At 38.7% G+C, this 20,881-nt stretch overlaps 1 protein-coding gene across 1 annotated transcript; it reads right to left on the minus strand.

The window, feature by feature from the left end:
* Nucleotides 1-7,329: 7,329 nt before the first annotated feature.
* Nucleotides 7,330-20,684, minus strand: ap1m1 (adaptor related protein complex 1 subunit mu 1). Its single transcript, XM_067474719.1, has 12 exons — nt 20,478-20,684; nt 19,153-19,309; nt 18,964-19,031; nt 18,722-18,852; nt 17,436-17,583; nt 17,106-17,232; nt 16,679-16,821; nt 14,283-14,354; nt 13,786-13,944; nt 13,378-13,503; nt 8,545-8,620; nt 7,330-8,152 (listed from the first exon to the last, which is right to left on the minus strand). Exons 1-12 carry the CDS (start codon nt 20,517-20,519, stop codon nt 8,130-8,132), a joined length of 1,272 nt encoding a protein of 423 aa, XP_067330820.1. The 5' UTR covers nt 20,520-20,684; the 3' UTR covers nt 7,330-8,129.
* Between the last annotated feature and the right edge of the window lie 197 nt (nt 20,685-20,881).

Here is a 20,881-nt window from a genome sequence, read left to right on the forward strand (position 1 = left end):
CAAGTTTAAACAACAGCGGATGTTAGAGTTATATACTGATGACTAAAATGCTTTAATATAATAAGTCTTTTATTAAGAAAATGGAAACAGAAATTGTAGTCAGTGTCCTCTCGGAGTCTAGTGTTTGGATCTGTCTTTTTACTTCTCACTTAAAATACGTTTGTGCTGGACAAAAAAATGTCTTCCGCTTCTTCTTCTTCCTCTTCTTCTTCTTCTTGTTACTCCTCCTCCTCCTCCTCCTGCACAATGGACTGACTTTTAATTCCATTCTCATCTCAAAACATTTCATTAGACAACAATTTGTGCTACTCCCAATTGTATTTATTAGCTAAAACACACGCATTAGCTGTCACAACCTGTGAGCCTCTAAACCTTTTTATCAGCAGCACAGCTGGAGCATTTTGCCCAGTGACTGGTTTGATTATGAGGAGCAGTTGTTATGGCAGGAGAAAGCTGCTTACTCACTTTCGCCTGCCATAACTGTCACCGCGCTTCAGGTTTCTGTGTGATTCAGAAATTTGAAGCTGCCTATGACTGTGCCCTTTGATGTTGTACATGTTGAACATGGTTTGATAGTCTTGGAGAGTTTGTTGTGGCTGGGACACACTGTACTTTGTGTCTTTGTTTACTTTGCTGCTGTCTATCCAGGGCTCACATAAAACAGCATCTCAAAGAGATTGAAAATGAGACACAATGGTGGATCCAAAAACCACTTAACCTCAGCTGGCAGGGCTGTCCTCAAATGTGAAGGCATTGATTTAATTGTAATTACTGCTACTCTTTGAGTTCAGCCATTGTCTACCATTAATCCAGGCCGAGTTGCTGTAGGGGGACAATGAAGCCCCACTGCAAAATGTCTAACGGGTGACACTGATGTCAAACACATGTTTCCCCCCGCAGGCCAACAGAAATAGACGGGCCTATTTAGAGGACTGGTTTGAATGTAGGCTCCAAGGACTGATGTTTGCAATCTAGGAGCCACAGCGGGTTTTTACATGATCAGTAATTCAAAAAGTGGTCGGCCAAAGAATCCATCTTGTGCCTCTTTGTTTTGCTGTTGCCATGCACTTGTGCTAAAATATCATTTGGTGCAATGGGCCAGCATTAAGACAGCAGAAAATATGCCGGACACTGTCCAAGACCTGTGGAGTGTCCAGAGGAGCGAGAGAAGGGAAAACACAAATATTTTCGGTAGCAGGGAGTGAAACCAAAAGGCTCTCTACTGGACAATCAAAGTCAATTAGGGGGTTTCTGATGAGTGTGCCAATGTTTATTACAGCTGTTCCTGCCCAGATAATATCCAGATGCAGATTTAGGAGACTTGTAGCTGGTTAAATTTGGTCATTTGAAGCAGAGCTTTCTCCACTGCAGCATTGCTAAAGAGCTGCAATTGTCATTATCCACAGCGCAAGGTGTTTTTGTGCTGCCGATGCACTTGCCTTTCTCTGAATATAAACCAAGAACAGAAGGTTACTGAAAGCTCCTATAGGCCTTTGAACTTACATCTAACAGCCAGGTGTCCTGCTCTTTTCTCAAGCGTGCAGACAAGAATTTTACCCTCTATTGTGCTACAAGAAAAAGACTTCTCAATTACTCTGCAGCCTCGAGCAACACTACTTTTTTTTTTTTTACAGTTTTGTTCAGAGACAGAAAGGAAGGAGAGACTTCCTTTTTTGTAATAAAACATAAATTATTATGTTTCTTATCCTTTTATGTATTTGATATGTACCAGCAGGACACATCTATGCGTTTTGGGGGGTTGGACACTTATGAGGACCAGTGCCATCACAGACTGTTGTGAAAGGAAAACATTATTCAAACAGCCCTGTAGACTTTGCCTCAGTCTACAGAGAACCATCATTATACGTACTGTAACATGTTGTGTCAACTCCTCGCCACAGTAGAGAGACACAGGGGTAAATATAGAGCGCTAAAGAACTACCCAGGGCATATTTAGAAAGCCTTACCTCTTGTCTTTACTTTCAGTTTGAATAAGAGTAAATGGAGGACATGTTTACTAACTGACAAAACCAACAGGGCTCCAGTGACAGCGAGCGGTGTGTGCCTTTTTTGCTCGGGATGCCAAGAAAGTTTCCAAGGCAGTTTTACAGGAATATAAGCAGCAGGACACTAAGATAGAAATGAAAATTACATCAGACTTTCATTTCTTGTAAGTGGCCTCACTCTGTAATGTGTATTGTATATGACCACTATGTGAGGTGACAGTGCATGTTTCTAATCTATGTGTAATGAATGACAGTTTTTTTCCTAACTAGTAGCAAAGGCAGGCGGGATGAAATAAGTACGTGACAGCAGCTCTACACCACAGGAGATTAATGTGGACATGATTTGGGCACATTTGGAAATTATTTGTATTGCTTGAAGAAATGTTTTCCTACCACTTTGCCTCAAATAACTCAGCAATGGATAAAGTAAATGAATAAAACTTTATATAAATGTTAATGCCAAGCCATGATTCCTACTGATTTGGGTGATGTACTGATCATTTGGGATTTTGTGGGACACGTCTAAACAAAGTTTAAACGGATGGTCATGACTTTGGTAAAACTATACCAGATACTTTGATTAAAGATCAAACACCTGAAAAATGACTTCTCTTTTTACCCTCAGCACCACATAATATTGCTGCATTCATGCCAAGTTGACAGAATGAGACGACTTAGGGTTCATGTGTTATTCCAAGGTCTAAAACAAAATAATTGATTGTGTTAATACTGGAATTTACTTTGGTGTTTCACACAGATACTGTTTGCCAGGTGTGAACATTTTTCCCGACTTGGCTGCATGTTATTTAGGTCTGAACAGTATTATACCCGCTAAATGTCAGCATGCCATTTTCCCTGTGAGCATGTTGACTTTAGCCCACCGCCACTGTGCCGACAAACAGTTTCTCAGATGCTTGTGCAGATGTGGACTCATGGGAGACCTGAAGAGGGAAAACTATCCCCTATTAACTAACAACGGAACCAGTTAAAAAAATAAAGAAAGAATTTTCTGTAACTGTTTTTTATTTCTCATACCTTTGATCATCTGGTGACCCCCACAATATATTTCAGTACCTTCCTCTCTGTGGTGGTCCCAAGATATACTAGGGGATGTATTGTGGGACCACCCACTCTCTTCAGGTTAGGGGGGGAGTGTTCAGACCCACAGGTTGAGATCCACTTCTCTACTATTCAATACTTATGCCTTCTGTACATTATGAGGCGGTGGAAGTTGTACGTGCTCCACTGTACTTGCTGATCTGTCAGACTTTGGACTCCACTGCTGATGAGTCAGTTTCCAAAACAGATACAGAGCATAACACTTGTTGCATGAGATCTTTTTATGGGAAGTAAATATAGCGACACTGACAAATATTTGCCCGGATGTGCACTTTGACCCACTGACACTAGAAGTAACTGACCCAGTGTGAAGTCTCTAATGATGTGGTATGAGCCATCACACACTACACAGGGTTGTCTCACTACACTTATCTGTCAGCGATGTGTGGGCTGGAGACACTGGGAGATTACAGAGTCTCAAGGCCAGTACGGATGAACACTCAGCTATAAGCTCTTTAAAGCAATATTGTTCTAAGGTCTACGCTGGAGGATGGAAATTTCCCTCAACCTGAGGGATACCCTGATGTAAAGCCAGCACAGACCACACACTGAGCTTCTGGTGTTTCCGACCAGCCTAAAAACTATTTCAGGCTTCTGCGGGAGGAACTACCTCGCATTTTGCGGCTTCACCTATAGTGCAATACCTTTTCTGCAGTTACTGTCTCAAAGTGACTCATCAACTATTTGTATTTCACAACGGAGGGTGAGAGACGCCACACAGATGATTATGGGGCACTCTGCATGCCTGAGAGGGGAACGACCTGTCTTGACGTCACGATCAGCGTCCTGATGCGACAGCGAAGGATTTCCCTTGGTTGCTAGGCGCCAGGGTTCCGTGTGTGGATAAACACAGGGTTCCTCGTGGCACACCTGTATTTAAAGTTGACACTGCCACGCTGTCAGATTACTACCTGTTGCTTCATTTCACTGTTAAGCAACCATAGTTATTTTCCATTGCAACTAACTTCAGTGACGTATCTGCTATAAAATCATTGACAACAGTGTAATGTTGACATGGCAACCGAACAATCACCTGAGGGGAAAGGTGAAACTGTTCTATTCACCTGTCTAGTTAGGCTGTAGGCATGAGAAAGTGTAGGCATGTAGCTCAGGAACAGATCAAAGCTAAAAAGAGGCAGTTATGTAACCTTGTGGTTATTGCAAAAAAGAAATCACTGGGTTACATTTATTTCTTTGAAACTGAAACTTTCACACACTCAGACAATCATTGCTATGATAATTTTTTATCGTTTTATGTATGAACAACTCAATTCTCCAATTCTCATTACCAATATAATAAAAAAGTAAGTGCACGATTGCATAATTTTCACCTTTTAATCTTGACTTTTATTTAATGTGAGATTCCATCGTTCTCGTCCTAGTTCTTGCTGACTTATAATTTCCCCTGTTCACTAACAACTGTTTTAGGTTTTTTTAACAGTCACAGTGCTTCAGTACTTGAGTACTAAGTGCTCCAATATTTGCACTTCTCTACGTATTAGGGAACATTCTGTTTTTTCACATTTATTTTACTTTATAAAATGTTGTTATCTTGCAGAGTAGGATTTTACAGAAAGAAAAATGAAAAAGAATCTCACGCTTTCAAACACAGGAAAAACAGAATTTTCCTGCTTGGTTTTCGCAATGCTGGTTACAACATACAAGTGAGAGAAAAAATAGAAACAGCCCTAAAAAATTAATAAAAGAATAAAAAACTGGAATAACTCGATTTGGAGAAGGATCACCTCCTCCTACTTGGTGGAACCAGCTTTTGCTTTAATTACAGCCTTAAGCCTGTTTGGATACTTCTCTTTCTACTTTGCACACCTAGATTAAGCAATGTTTGTCCACTCATTCTTACCGAACTGTTCTCGCTCATTATATTTGGATGGTGGCCACTGGTAGAGTGAAGTCTTCAGGACTTTCCACTGATTTCAACTGGCTTCTGAACATAGCACCTTTTCCCAATTTGGTCTATGAATCTTCCTGCTACTCTTCAGCAAAGTTAAAACAAGACTTAATGTGTTTTTTCTGTGATATTGTTCGTGATGTGCACACAATGACCACCCTTTGGCCTCTTGGTAGCCTCTCTAACCAGTTCCCTCCTTGGTCTGCCATTCAGTTTGGAGGGCCAGCCTCATACGCGCATAGTCATGGTAGTACAAAGAAGTAACTGTGCTCATAGGGATGAACTAATCTTTGGAAATGTGCTTGTGCCCTTCCACAACTTTGTCTCCGACATTGTTTGAATGGTCTTCCTTCACACAGAAGACTAGTTGCTTGAAGTTGCACTATCAAGTGCTGAAAAGCTCCAGAAACAGCTTCTTCTTTCAGAACTAACCGAATCATTACAGCTAATCTCATGTAATGCAGGAGGCAACTAAATAAGTTACTCAATTAAAAAAAAAAAATATTGCAGTTGCAATTGATTCTCTCATTAGTATGTTGTGACCTGAATTGAATAAATCGAGCTGGAAATAATTAAAGTTTTTTATGTGTTTTCATTTCACATTGTGAGTGAAAGTGAGCCTTTTCTGCACCCACTGTAGGTTTATGACACATTATTCTGCATAGCTACAGGTTAAATTACTTAAATTAAGCAGCTTAATTAAGGTCCATATAAACTGTTTAAAAAACTTTTGCACTAAAGTATATAGAAATTTGACCTGTATTTAAAAGGCTTTATTGCTCATTTCACTTCAGTAAAGCATCACATTCTGCTTTAATGATACTTAAGCCTTTTCATAATTCTTTAAAACGACATACTTTTAGAAGACAGTAAATGAGGAGGTTGTCTGTTTAAGAGATATTACCTAATCCTATAAACGCTGTGGTTAATCTTAGTTAAGAGTGTATATCTCGGTGATAAATATTTGAGAACATAATTGAGGATACTTGTGCTGCAACAAGATTTCTGTTAGCGGTCTTGCAACATGAGGTATATGTCAGGTCTCCCCTCTGAGCCCTTCGGAGGCTGATCTTGCTTCATGAATGCAATCTTCTCATCGTGTGCCAAACACTATATTCACACCCTCAGCCAAGTATCACAGAGACTGTTCCCCAGTGAGGGAGAGCACACACTGACCAGTACCAACAGCTGTGCTGCAGAGATTTTAAGATTATATTAGTTGTAATAGGTATGAATAGACAAGCCCGTAAGAATGTCTGTTTGTACACCAAGATCCAAAAGCAGATCTCCATAACCACAGACAGTTAAAGACATTATGTAGATGAGCTAAACGTAATCCAGTCTGAGTAGGTGTTTTAACCAGTGTCATGTCATTCAGATCACTGCTTGACAGGATGTTTATTTACATGCAAAACTGCAAATTGGATACAGGTGCATTTGGAGATTTGCAAAAACAAATGAAAAAAATCCTAAAATTGCAATTGCAGCAGGTTTAACTGTCACATTTCCTCAGTCATGTTCTCAATTATGTAAGAGGAATGGAGCTTGAAATCACATACTTTCGTAATATTTAGGATGTTATCTCACCTACTTGTGTGTTGCTAACCGGTGTGAAAGATAAAACCCACAAATGGAAAGTGTAACTTAAATGTTTTGGATTTAAAACTACACTTGACTGTGAACACATTATATTCTCAGGCTGGGCACAGCTGCTGTGTAGGTGTTTAGACAAAAACAGGTGCTTCAAGGAAAATACGATAAAGTCTAACGTGTCCAGTATTAAGTACCAATGTGCCATCTGAGGTCCCAGTTAAATGGACACACACACACAACCTAAAGCACTTGCTTATAGTGACTCACATGATTAAGAGAATCACAGTACCCCTACAAGACAAAATTCAGCAATGACCTCATGCAGGCCCGCTGCAGTCTGACCTGACATGAACAATAGGTAGTCTGTGTTAGTCCATCCTACGTTTCTTTCTAACACGTCTGCGATCGTTGACCACAGCTTGAGTCACATCCTTCCCAGCTCTCCTGCATGTTTACGGAGGGCTGGCTCGCAGTCTTCTATGATGTTACAGGCCCTGGGAATTAAGAGTCGCACTGTTTGAAACGAGCTCCAGGATGGAGTGGAAAGAACCATCCAGGGTTAGTTAAGACCACATGCCTGACACAGGAAACCCCCATCCCTCCCTCACCTTTTCTGTCAGGCAGGTGCCTGCAGTCGACACTGACAGCTTACGCTGATCACTGCAGTGACATCACATAACAAATGACGTAAATAGGCAGTGGAACAGTTTTCTCTAAATAGACATTTAATGATTTAAAATAGCACGGTTACAGACAGGGAAAAGGGGAAACAGGTGTCAGAGTGGAAAATGGGCATTTTCAACTGGTATTCTGTTTACTGAGCAACTCACTGCATTTAATGGTATTTTTTTGCTAAGCTGCATGTCCAAGGAGTCAAACTGAAGAATAAAGAGTACATAAGCCAAGCAGGAAGGCAATGCTCTAACATGGTTCATGGTATCAGACGAAGATGACGATACAAAATGAAATTTACAATTATCAAACTAATAACACTGAGGGCATTACCTTTTAACAAATATATACAAATAACCAACTAACAGGAATTGTGACAGAATAAAGCAGCTTCATATAAAAAATGATCATACTCAGAGTGATGGGTGAGCATGTTACCGATGTGTGTGGAGGTGACTACAGCGACTTTAAATGAGATTTGTAAGATCTGCTGTCAAGCCATGTGACCCACTGTAACAGATTGTGTACAGCTCTGCACTGTGTCCGTTGGATGTAAACATAACTCCTGCTTTCCGTGGCCTTTCTCACATTAGGAGCCTCACAGTAGTAAATTATAAGTAAATCAATACTTCTTTAAACCTTGCTTAACAAAGGCTCCATCTAACATTTGCATTGATCAGAAATGAATATAACAAATACAAATACAAAACGAAAAGTAGATGTTGACAGTCCTCTGGACTCGTGACTGACACCTGCCATTGACAGCGCATTAGCGTCACGGCTCCGCCCCCCTCTGATTTCCACCTGCCCACTGCCAGCTGAAGTGCTGCCTACTGGGTCCGGAGCTGGTAATCTGAGGAGGAAATGGACAAGGCTTAATCAAATGGACAAAGAAAAAGAAGAAAAATCAAGAGGGGGCAGCTGATGCTTTCCACCCAGAATGAATGGAATACAAAGGAAATGAGATAAGGATGTTTGGCAATTAATGGCAACATTAGCGAAAAGACCAACATGTGCAACCTTAGTAATGTTAGCATGAAGATCGGGAAAGCCTGACAAAAAGTTCACTTTCTCACATTTCGCAGGACATTGCTACATTGCTTAATGTTCTACAGTGTACCCTTTTTTTAAGAACAGCATCAGTACAATGCAAGTTCTCACCACATTGCACTGCATTGCCCAACTGTTGCCTAATACCTGCACATATGGGCACTTTTCACATGTATCACTGAACTCTTGACCTACCTCCATTTTGAGTGATGTAGCGCACCCATGGCAAAGCCTGATATCCACTTTTCTCAATGATTTTCAGGTAACGCACCTATTAAGAGAAAACAGAAAATTGCTGAGAACATGCAGAAGAGAAATACAATAAAAAATAAATATATTCAGCAATTAATTCTTCAAATATTTAAAATAAAGCAGACACTGATAATAACCCATACAGCTAATCCCAAGTAGGGTTTGAGGGGGCTAGAGTTTAAAACATTTTCATGCCTTTACGTCATTCTGAGAACAAAGATCTTTGTACTGTGGGACAAACTTGATGACTGATTAAAAGAACAAAAAACATAACTCGCAAGACAGCTGTATCCATATTTGTTTAATGGGGTACGATGTTTATGCTGAAAATAGGCCAATTCCAAAACATATATTTGATATTGTCGGCATGCACAGTAAAACAAAAAGGACGGTATGATTTCTAAGCGTGCTGTTGATTCAGTTTTTTTTTTTCGCACAATGCAATGCAGTGTGCAATGCCGAACATAAATTGCACATGAAGGTGAGATTGCTCCAAAGACGTTTAGCCTTTTTTCTGAGATTTGACTGCAGCATTCATTACTCTTTGTATATCATATACAGGACTACAAAAACTACCAACTTATATTAAACATTTTCAGGTGAATGCTCCTTTAAGCTTGCGGCGACCTTGATAGTAAGAGTGATGTTGATGAGGAAGTAGTATGAGTCACCAAAAAGAGGGAAGCAGCTACAAAACAGCTTTCAAGTAACTCACATTGTAAATTTACATAACTGTATTTTTCAAGGCCTGAGAGTAAAAAAAATGCACATCAGCATAATCAAGATACAACTTTCACAAGCCATTAACTGATATTTCACCAGAACAGTGTTTCCACAGAGCTGAATTTCGAGAAGAGACTCTAAAAATACCCTACCCTCCTGAACATAGTAGAACATGCACGTTTTTTCCCCCAGTCAGGTGGGAAAAAGCGGTTATAGAAACTGATGCTCTTGTAACAGTATATCCATATTTTTAAATAATAAAATTACTTTGAATAATAGTTTTGATCATAATTCAACCATACTTACATACAGAATTTTCTTCTCTGTAGTGTTATTTCATCAAGCATAACTATCGCTGTATACTACAAATATGTTTACAAATCTCACATGCTTCAGTCTGCTTCTACAGGAATAATTCTCTGACAATGTTTCCACTAAAACAAAGCTCATGTGTTCTCACAACAAGCAGGGATGAGAACGGAGCCATTTTAAGGCTGAAAATCGTCCTCTCTGGGAGATGTCATTTTGCCATGTCCCGGTCATGCCAGTTCCCAGCTGAAAGGGGGGACAGACAGCAGGAATTTGTGGGTCAAGTGGCGACAGACTCTGGTGAGGCGATGGCAGTTGCTGCCTTGTTATTACCTTCCACTACACAGTGAGGTCAGAGCAAAAGGGCACCATGGGCAGCAGACACATGATCACAAACACATAAGACGCGGGATCACCGAGTCTGCCGGCACAGCACTTCTCCCTGAACCCAGGAGCCAAACATGCAGTCGGCCTGACCGTGACTACGTAGTCAGCAAAATGGCATCAAAAGCCACCCTCCGCAAAATATCATTATGGTTTGTAAGATGAGAAGGGGAAAGGAGGATGTTTGTTGTATCTCGTTTGGTAAGTACAGACTACATGTGTGGTCTAGATTTATCAGGCTTTTGGTAGAGGCTAAAGCCCAAAAAGCATCTGCCAACTTGTTTGGTTTCTCTCAACTTTACCTAAAAACAGTAGATCTGAAAATGTACTTTCAGCTCTGCTCACACTTCTACTTGGCCAAAGAGCTAGGTAAGCCTATTTCTAATTAAATTTATAAGGTGCAGTTACGTGCATTATACACACTTCACATGTGTGCTCCCCTACACTTAGTGGCAGAATTAAGAGGAACTTTCTCATGCTTTGATATATACATGTGTCAAATTAAACTTCCCAGCCTCTTCTCACACGTAAAAAGTGGTGTTACTGGCTGCATTTGAGTCTGAGACCAAGTCTGCTATAACCCTGTAATAAAGAAAGGTTACAGACTTAACACAAGAGTTCGATGGGAATATGTCCCTTAATTGATTCCTTCTGAAATGGTGTTTCCACCACAGTGTGACTTCAAACACTAAGAAAGAGATGATTGGCCAGGTTTTTGTTATTTGATTTATAGTTGCAATTTAACAACTAAATATTAAGATTTAAATTCAGAAATTAAGTTTCTGTTGTAACTCTAAATGGTCTTTTCTAATGTTAGTGCAGATTGTTGAAACTGTTATACTTCTTCAACCTAACTGAGCCACGAGTAGCTCTCAGCTGAGATACACCCGGCCCCAAAAAACCCCCTTGGGTATACTGAGGTTTTCACAAAACCTTTTCAGGTGACTTCCATGCAGGAAGTTACAACGTTAGCAAAAGACATGATTGTGGTGGAGCTTAATAGGTTTTAACAGTTTCCATTTTATTTTGGACAACTTCAGACAATTTTGCTACACTGTATGATGGCAATGAACACTTCAACATGTCTGATGACCAACTTGGTGACAGGTCAATTAATGGTAAAGGAAACGTTGCTAAGAATTAGGGGTCATAAAAACTGTTTCCTGAATGCAAACAATTGTTAATTTGATTTAAACTTTATCCTATTGTATACTTGTTAAAATGGTTAGATCACTTTGCTGTAGTGTGTTTTTAGACTTTCAATGAAAATACAGTCACCATCCAAGTACATTTATTGTGATACTGTGAATACTGTTAATAGCAAATTTGGACTGCAAACCACATCATTCTCATCACTGGGGGGAAGGGACACTTTTGCCAAAAGGGTGTGTCCAGATCGAAATGAACAGGAAACACTTATGTTTGAATACAAGTCAGCAATGGTTTATAGAAAACCGCAAAAAGAGGATCCCTCAGCAGAACTCTCATGCTTTCTCACAATATATATATTTGCAGGTCACTCCACAAAGATTAAGTGGAAGAATTCATAATTTACAATGTTACAAATATGCAAAATGTTTTATTTTTAAGTACCGGTATACTGAATTAAAATTGAAATTTTTCACAAAAGAATCTTAGCTTTTAATACAAGTAATATGCTAAACGTTTCCACACCTGCCATTGTTCCTGCACTATGACCTAATGCACTTTTCTTTGAGCATCTGCACATTTATGGATTTGGCAAAGATGTGAGAGGAAGGAAAGACAAGAATATTATTTCTTCCAGCTGCCAAATTACCTTGCAAAATGGCAAGAATTCTTATACTGCTATACCCGCCCCAATTACCAGCATCATATGTTTCAATTAAATTGGGTTTGAGTGTCTTGTTTCCGAGTGGGCTGCATAATGTCCATACAACTTAATAAAGGTTTTATGGACTATCATAGGAAATGTGGAAAAGCTGGAAAATATTACTTATTTTAATCTCATACAGAAACTAGTACTAAAGGTTAAGAAGTAAATATGAGTGAGTCCCAGGATTAATTGTCTACAGCTACTGGGGTAATATTATCCATCTTGAAAGTTTTTGTGAATTAGTGCTTATTTATAAAAAGTGTATGACAAAGATGTTGCTGCTTGATATTAAGGACTGGGTGCAAAGCTCATATATATTCACACAAACTGACTAAGTTGCTTATGTGGAGTATGCACATATCTGCATATAAGCAAACAGACCTAAAAATGATTTTGTAAAGAAATACTATGAAAAAAGTTTAGTTTCCTCTTACTCGGATCTATGTACTTACACAATGGGCTCTATGATTTCAAAGGGCATTGTTTAAAAGAATTGTCTTCTTGATGTTTTAGGGCAGGAACTTCTGGTGTGATGCTCATGTGAAACCAGTTTTAAATGGATGTACTTTAATTTTACAACTTCTGGATTGAACATCACTTGATATACTTCATTTACGAGATCGTGCTTTAGATAATAAAGAACAATATATAATGGAGTTTGGCTATTGTAAAACTGAGGCGTAATTATGTCAATATGCCAGTGAAAAGCTGTTTTTCTTTTATGATGAAATTTTTAAAAGAAATTTGTTGAGTTGCCCTTGTTCCCTCACATCATAACATGGGAAGACTTAATTTTGTGTTACTGTGGTGCTACACATACTGTATAATCACAGGACAACTGTGATTATACAGTGTATGCTGCACATCTGTGTAAGTCTGCGGTCAGCAAGAGTTTTCATTTAAACACCATGGAAAAACATTAGCTTCTTTCTAAGTTCCATATGAATCACAATCAAAATCCAATGAATCTACTTACCTGTAACTAAGAATGACATTTTCTATACCTGTGATTAACATAAAGGCAGAGAGCTAAGATCAAGTTGATGAGAAGTTGCTCTCTGGTTTCCAACAGTGGATTGTTTCACAGTCTAACAGTGCTGTAGTGCTGCCCCCACTGGCCAACTAAATTCCTGCTCTGGAGAGAGGCGAGAGGCGAGAGCTACACGCCATAAATTCTATATCCTGAATGACAGACAAAAAACTGGGAACAACAAGATAGCACTGTGTGTGCATGGGGGCCGGATAACATTTAAATAGCAAGTGCAAAGAAAGTGCAGCATTTGCTTAAGTCTGCTACAAAATTGTTTACTAAAAATGGGTAGTGAACACATTCCCCTATGATAAATATAATCATTTAATATTAAAAATAATATAAAAACTGTGTGCCAATACTTCTTACCTCCACATAATTAAATTTCATCTTATTTTAGTTCTACTCATGTACTGCTCTAAGAAGGCTACTAGTGCAAATACTGTTTGACAGACATTGCTGTATATGCATGTACCTGGATGCCCGAGGTGGTGAAATATGGGATCTCAAACTTGACACTGATTGGTGGTTTCCCCTCTTTGTCTTCAGCTTCTACACTCGGCAGCCCAAAGTGGGCTCGCATCAAATACTCTTTTCCACCCTGTGTCAAGACAAGACATAAACTGTTTAACACAAAGCCAAAACTGAGGCAAAACATTTTTTCAAATCTTTGAAGGGAAATATGATATTTTAAGAAACGTTGGAATGTCCTCTGCAGCTTCTTAGTTTCACAGGGGAATGCTAACAATATTAACACCAAGGAAAAGGTCAAATACAGGAACTAAATTTTTGAGTCAAGAAAATAAAACCAAAACCCAAACACAGTGTTACATAGTAATTTGTAACCATCAGTGTAAACTCATGAGTCATGCTTTCTGCTCACAGGGAAGGATTTGATTGACCAGACAATCTCGCTGTTCTCAGGCACCCACTTCACGCTGCCCACCGTGGTCTTGAATTTGGGTGAGTCAGCGTCCGTTGGCACAGGAATGTGGATCTCCACGTTGTTGGCAGTGGAACGCCTTTTGAACTGACTTTTTGCCTGAGTTGAGAAACAAGTAGCTCGTGTTTAACACAATGGTCCTGGTTAAACAAGGTGCTAATGGTTGGTTTAAATGAGTATTCTGTAATCAGGGTTGGTCACGCGTGACACCAAGACAACACAGTGTCCCTAAAAATCATCATGGGACACATTTCTATGGCTGTGTGAACACACCTTATGCCAATTGTGACTATATCACAACCGATCATTAATGTCTTATTAGTCATTAATATGTTTTTTTTAAACATTAACAATGGGAGCCAGCCACACACACTGACATTAACTATGCTGCTGCAAGTGATATGGAAACCTACATTCCAGCTGAACAAGTGACCTACCTTGATCATGTACTCGATCCGACTGTGGGAGTGCTTCTCAATAACAGATTCAATCCAGATCAGGGGTTTCACCTCAAATACAAATAACAAAAAATGTTTTACTTGTAAGCAAAGTCAGCTTCAATCAGCTGTTATTACTTTTAATGAGAATACCTTATGACAAGGTCACCACCTACTGGATAGAGACTATCACTACAAAAAAAAAACTTAATAAAAGGGACATTAATTTGCTCACTTTCCACTATCACCAGCACAATTAAGAAGTAGTCTGATACTTATTTTTACATAATGTGGAATTAGTGTTCTTCTCTCAGTGTCAAGGAAATCTAGGGAAAAACAGGCATTGTGCAAACTCAGAGGAGAACACTGAGCGATTATGTAACATGTCTGTAATATGCACAAAAAAAACTTGTGTTGTTGTTGTTTTTTTATCTGTAATAATAATAATAATAATAATAATAATAATAATAATAATAATAATAATAAGTAGTAGTAGTAGTAGTAGTAGTAACTATACATTTTGTCCATTGCTCTATGGTAGAAAAAAATATTTTGTATGACTTTCAAATCTAATTAAAATTTCTCTACTACAATTTCTTATTATTTAATGGGTGTCATTTATTCACATGTACCTGCTATCAGCTAAAATCAGTCTACCTCTAATACAGCATACCGAAAGAGAGACTGAGAGGAAGTCTCCAAAAAGAACAATACCTCTGCAAATAACAGATATAGATTTGATAACACCAAACCTCTAAATCAATGTACAACTATGCTGACAAAAAAACATTTAAGCTTTCACTAAATACGGCTTTTCGAAAGTAAAATACCCTTGACGTTCCAAGTATTCATACTGTAATCTTAGGTATCATGCTAAATGTGATCAGCCACTGAACTGGTCAAAGTTTGAGCAGCCAATTGTGAATTTTTTTGTGTCTTCGCTGCTTATTGTTACGTGGAAAATGTTCTGCTGCACAATTCTACTTCCCTTTCTACAAGCTTACTGGCAAACCTATTGTGAAACATTTCTTGAAAATTTAAGCAGAGTTTAAACTTTCTTAACCCAGAGTTCTTGGTTATAGCTTCTAACAGCTCATACTCATTGTACAGTATATAATTTTTCACTTTCTTTCATGAATATGCTTTTATTATTCTAGTTGAAGATTAAGATTAAAGGCTGCTTTCGGGTCTAGCCGTAGTATACATTTGCCAAGGCTGCTTGTTAAAAGTGACTTTGGCCTTGTTTGTCGGTGAGGTGATAAATAATGGTAGTCACCGGTTGCAAATGTTTTGCTTACTTGGGCTTGTTTCTAAAGTGTAGTTGCTTACTTGGGCTTTGTCCGCGTCTCTATTCTTTGTACACTATACCTGTCTGATACAGTGAAACTGTTCAACAGTTATTTCCCTCAGCTCCATTTCTTAAGCAACACAGTAACATCTACTGACTTTGGAATACCATTTTTTCCAACAGCTACCAGATATAAATCCTGATTCACATCTAAAATCTGACGCTTTAACTGCTAGTACAGTATATGGTCTAGTTATATAGCGCATGTTTTTCCTCCATAGGGTGGGCTGGAGGCAATCCCAGCTGTCATAGGGCAAGAGGCAGGGTACACCCTGGACAGGTCACCAGTCGATCTCAGGCCCAACACAGAAAGATACACTGAGACAGAAAACCATTCACATTCACACCTATGGACTGTGGGAGGAAACCGGAGTACCCAGAGGAAACACCTGCAACCTTCTATCTGTGAAACAGCAGCACTAAACATTCTACACCACCACTGTGCTGCAAAGATAACATGTTCCCCATTTATTGTTGACAGTACATGCATAGAGATTGTCACCTGATAACCTAAATTTTGCTCTGAGCTAGCCTGCAGTCAAACCTAAAATCTACAAGAATCGGAATCTGACATTATATGAATAAGGTTTTAAGTGGGGGATTCTGAAAATGAAATCCGCTGATGGTTTTACAAAAAAAACATGTCTCACTCTTAGCAACAGCTGATCTGACCAGATCTTTGAAAAGCAGATTCCTGTTTACCTTATGGTTAGGAAATCAGCTTTCGAGAGTGAGTGGACTGTAAACTGGTTAATGAAGTCCACGTGAACACACTGCATCAATATAACTTTTAACACAGACAAGTTCTTCACAAGACACACATCGCAAATTCCTGGAGGAGACTGATCAGTGGTCTTCACAATATTGTGTGCTGTGTTGTATAACAGAGTAGAAGGGTTGAGTGCTAGAAGGGCCCACAAATGTATTCTTTCACGAGGCTCAAAAATCTCAGAAAACTTCTGGTGTAGAGTCGCTCTTAAACTTCTGAACGATATATTTTGCTGCAATCCACAACGAGAGTAAGGTGGATCAAACCACCAGTACTCACATGAGTGTTGAGTCGGTAAGACATGAGCTCAAACTCCCCATCGGGAGGGATAAAGGAGATTGTGCGGTCGTTCTCAAAGCGGGACAGACGGACGCACTGGTGAAACTTGACATCTTCCAGCTCTACTGATTTACTTTTTCCACCTACATGAAAAATCAAGAGATCATTTGAAAAGGATGTGACTACATTGCATGAACTGGTATGAATCATGCCTAGGTCAAAATGCATTTGCTAATAAGTTTAAAGAGTTTTCCAATAAGAATGAGGTAGGAAATGGTTGAGGTTTTTGACAAAAGACAATATTATGTGTATCAAGAAGAATCATCTGATTGTCACCCTTGCATATTTTGCAAATCATCAAAACTTCCATCAGACAGCTCATCACCCAGCCCAAATCATTTCACATGCATAATGTAAGAGAACTTACGTCCAGTGTTTTCAAACAGAACCTTATCATTAAGGCCTAACCGCAACTCAGGCATTCCAGACAGGAAGACACGCATCTTAATGGAACCAACAATTTCACTCCGTAGAACATTGCCATTGGCACTAACCTAAACAACAAAGGGATTATAAGTGTCAGTGCATTAGCGAGAGACAGATAAATCACTTAACGAAATCACAACACAGAAAACATGGCGCGATCACCAAGCTTGACAATCTGAGTATGTTGTGACGCACACAGGGAGGAAATTTACTAAGCCTGTGACTGCCATTCCTTAAGCAACACAGTGCTTCTAAAACAAGGAATTCCTACCAAGAGGTTGACTGATTCAATGACGTCCAGGAAAACCTCATTCTTCCTGTACTTGATACCCTCTGACCTCCAAGAGACAGCATTAGTGACTGTGGCGGGGGGTCGTGGGGCACCAGTGTCTAGCTTGTGACCCTCCTGGGTTATGTATCTGAGGGAGAAAAATGTAAACAATAAGACAAAACTGAGGAAAAAAAAACAAAATCTACTGTCTGTGTTGGTCAGTTCCCAAAAAGCATCAAAGCAGAACTGAGACTGCCATGGTTAAAAGGGAGGACTGTCTGACTGGACAGATTGTTGTACTCAAGAAGACATCAGGGGAAATCCAGACTTAGGTTGCCCTATTTCTGCATCAACCACAATCCTGCAAGTCTAAATGGTCACTTACAGTTCATTCTTGTATAGACAATAAAATCAGATATATAGTAGTAACAAAGCAATAATACAAAGCAATCTTTAAAACCTGATTTGACTGTGGTACATCAATCCAGATAAAAAAATAACATAAAAAAAACAGTTAAACAGAAACAAACAAGTAGAGATTAAAATCCATAAATACTAGTACTTGATAAATAATTAACTCTGACTATTTCGACCTTGGCTGACTTGATTATATGATCTGTTTTATATAGGGTAGGAAAACTTTTCAAACTGACCAAAAATAGAGTGAATCATTTTTAATCCTATCATGATGGGAGAGGGCTGATGAGGACAATTTCATGCAGCTGAATCACATTATAAGTAGTTTACCAATAACCTTACAGTCTACTATGAAAATGTATTAACACATAATAATATAACATATTAATATATACATATAATAAATCTGTCACCTAGTTTTTGTCTACACAAATAATGCTGAGTACTGCTTCTACATGCTGAAAGTATACAAGGCTTTATAAATACCCTTTATATTATTTTCTGAAGGGTTAGGGTTAGTATTTTTAGTATACTAACCCTAACCCTTATTTCTAGTAGTGATGCTTAAATGGCTGCTAAATATAGGCCCAGATAAAACCTTGTAAGTCGCCTTGTAAACCTCACTTGTAAGTCACTTTGGATAAAAGCGTCTATAATTTTTCTAATCGTTTTTTAATGCCACTAATTAATAGAAAATAAACTGGAGTTTCTGACTGCTTGATAGTCAGTCACTAACGACCATTTGTCATTTTATAGACTTAAAAAATATAAGTTGATTTTTTTAAGAAAACTGCAGTTCTCATTTGGTGCATCTCTAATGAATCCATGTTAATTTAATTGGGTGAAAATGTGGAAAAGAGGATACTCACTCTTGCAGAATCTTGCTGTCAGTGGTCTGAGGATAGCCAAAGTCCATCAGCTCATCCATCAGCTCATATATGATGACAAAGTTGTCTCTAATGCTCTCTTCTTCCAGTTCCTTGAAATACTCTGAAAAAACCTGAATACAACATATCATATTTTAAATTCCTCAATAAAGAGTCAATAAACATGGCATATGCCTTCGTTAGTGCTATTCATTACGCAAAGCAGGTAAAGCATTTAATCCTACCTGAACAATTTTGTACAAAAAGGAAAAGACTAGTGAGACACTAGCATTTTTCTTTGAAGTTGCAACCACTGGTGTGATGTGTTAAGAATTATTGATACTAGAGAACAAAATCAAAGCAGCATTAAGCATAACTGCATGTCCCGACAAGTTGCTTAGCTACAGATTCAATACTGAGATCATTGAGGATACAGTAGAGATTATTGTGTTTGATCCACATGAATCGGACTCCCCCATGGGCCAGAATTGGGGAGAGCGTCCCCTCCTCCTCTTTGTCCATCAAAAGAGTCATGAAGTGCTCAATCTCTGACATGTCCACATCTCCCCGGTAATTTCGGCACACCAGGACCTGAAGGGAAAATAAATACATATAACAAATACAAGTTGAAGTACTATAATCGAAGGTTGAAATATCGGGCAATCTTTTTATTCATAATTCTAATTTAGAAAGTGAAATGTCATGTTTCTTTACAATTTTAAATGTGCTTTAGCGTATAGCCAGACTAGAAGCAACCAGTGCAGTAATAATTATCCAATCAGCAAAGCCATATATTGGGGTACATCAAGCTGTAGGTTTGTTGATGTAGCATAAAAGGTTCTTTGGGGTTATTGTGAAGTTTTTAAACAGGATCAGGACAACATAAAATGACTTGATTTCTTTTTATTCGCCTAAACAAATTTGAAATAAAAGTTTAATCGGCTGAAAAATGTTTCCACTCATTGCCACAAGAGGCAAAATTAAAGAAACAATTACATAAGTACATACACAAAATTAAGTATCTTACCCTGTCTGTGTTAATCCATCATTCTATTATTCAATCTTTAAACCTTCATAATAACAGCGCATGGTTTGTCCTGATATACTTTTAGAAACTTTAAATCAAAAGCTTCCTATTTTAAAACTGGTGCAAGTACAGTTTACCTGCTTTAGAGTTAAAAAACAGACCACTCTTCTTTTCAGCTTGCAGCAAGTGGTTAGTATGTGTAGGATGCACCTGTTAACTTGACCTGTCCCTAAAAAAGGTGTGAGTGGTAGCAACAACAACAACAACAAAATAAACTGTTTAATTCCTGACAATAAAGCATCTCGACGAAAAACATTTGGGCAACATTTGTCAGAAGACGCTCACAGCGGAAAATGGGTTGTATGCAATGTAGTGAATATAAGTGGGAATAAGCGGAACTGATTGACAGATTATGTAAGGGGTTTTAGCTGCATCGTTACATTTCCTACCGCTAACAGCTGTTCACCAATCGTGTCTCTTGTTTTGTTTTGTCTTATAGTTACGTGGCCTAATTTTTATCAGCCGGTTTTATCCGTCGAGTCAGACAGAGTTCTTTATATAGGTGCAATTAAGCCTTAACCTTAACACAGGACATTAACATATGCCGATACGCTAACGTTAGCTGTTGTGCGGTAGATCGAGCCACCTCAGTGAACGATGTGTTAGCTAACGCTAGGCTGCTAGCTGCAGAACGTTAGCTTAGCAAAGTAGCAAGGTGTCCCGTTATCTTACCTTTCCTTTTAAATCCAACACATACACGGCACTCGCAGACATCTTGAACTAATTTGTACGAGCTTAGTTCAGCTCGTTTTCAGCACCTTGTCAATAATGGATGACAGCGGCTACTTAAGAGCTAAAATTCAAAGAACAGACTTTTCATTCATAATACTGAAAAGAGGAAAGCGACCCTTCCCTTTTTAGATACACCGGCCGACTAACAAACGAGCGCCCCCTGTCGAAGCGGAGGAATTAGCGCAGAAAGTGAAGAGGAGCAGGCAAACAGGGTTTCTCTATAAAATGGACAGGGAACATTATAATGGCAGAGTTTACAGATGTAGGTCCACAGGCACAAATCTGAAGTAAAAGTGCTAAAAAAAAAAAAATACAAGCCTACTCCACTAATAATGTTGTTGATG

Source organism: Channa argus, chromosome 14 (genome assembly GCF_033026475.1).
Source record: "Channa argus isolate prfri chromosome 14, Channa argus male v1.0, whole genome shotgun sequence".
In the NCBI taxonomy this organism is placed as follows: Eukaryota; Metazoa; Chordata; class Actinopteri; order Anabantiformes; family Channidae; genus Channa; species Channa argus.

Coding starts and splice junctions, on each gene's coding strand:
- ap1m1 (XM_067474719.1), bottom strand. CDS start 20,519: ATGTCTGCGAGTGCCGTGTATGTGTTGGATTTAAAAGGAAAG. Junction 17,584..18,721: donor GACAGCAAGATTCTGCAAGA/GTGAGTATCCTC, acceptor TTTCTCCCTCAG/ATACATAACCCAGGAGGGTC. Junction 16,822..17,105: donor TCTGTTTGAAAACACTGGAC/GTAAGTTCTCTT, acceptor TTTTTCATGTAG/GTGGAAAAAGTAAATCAGTA.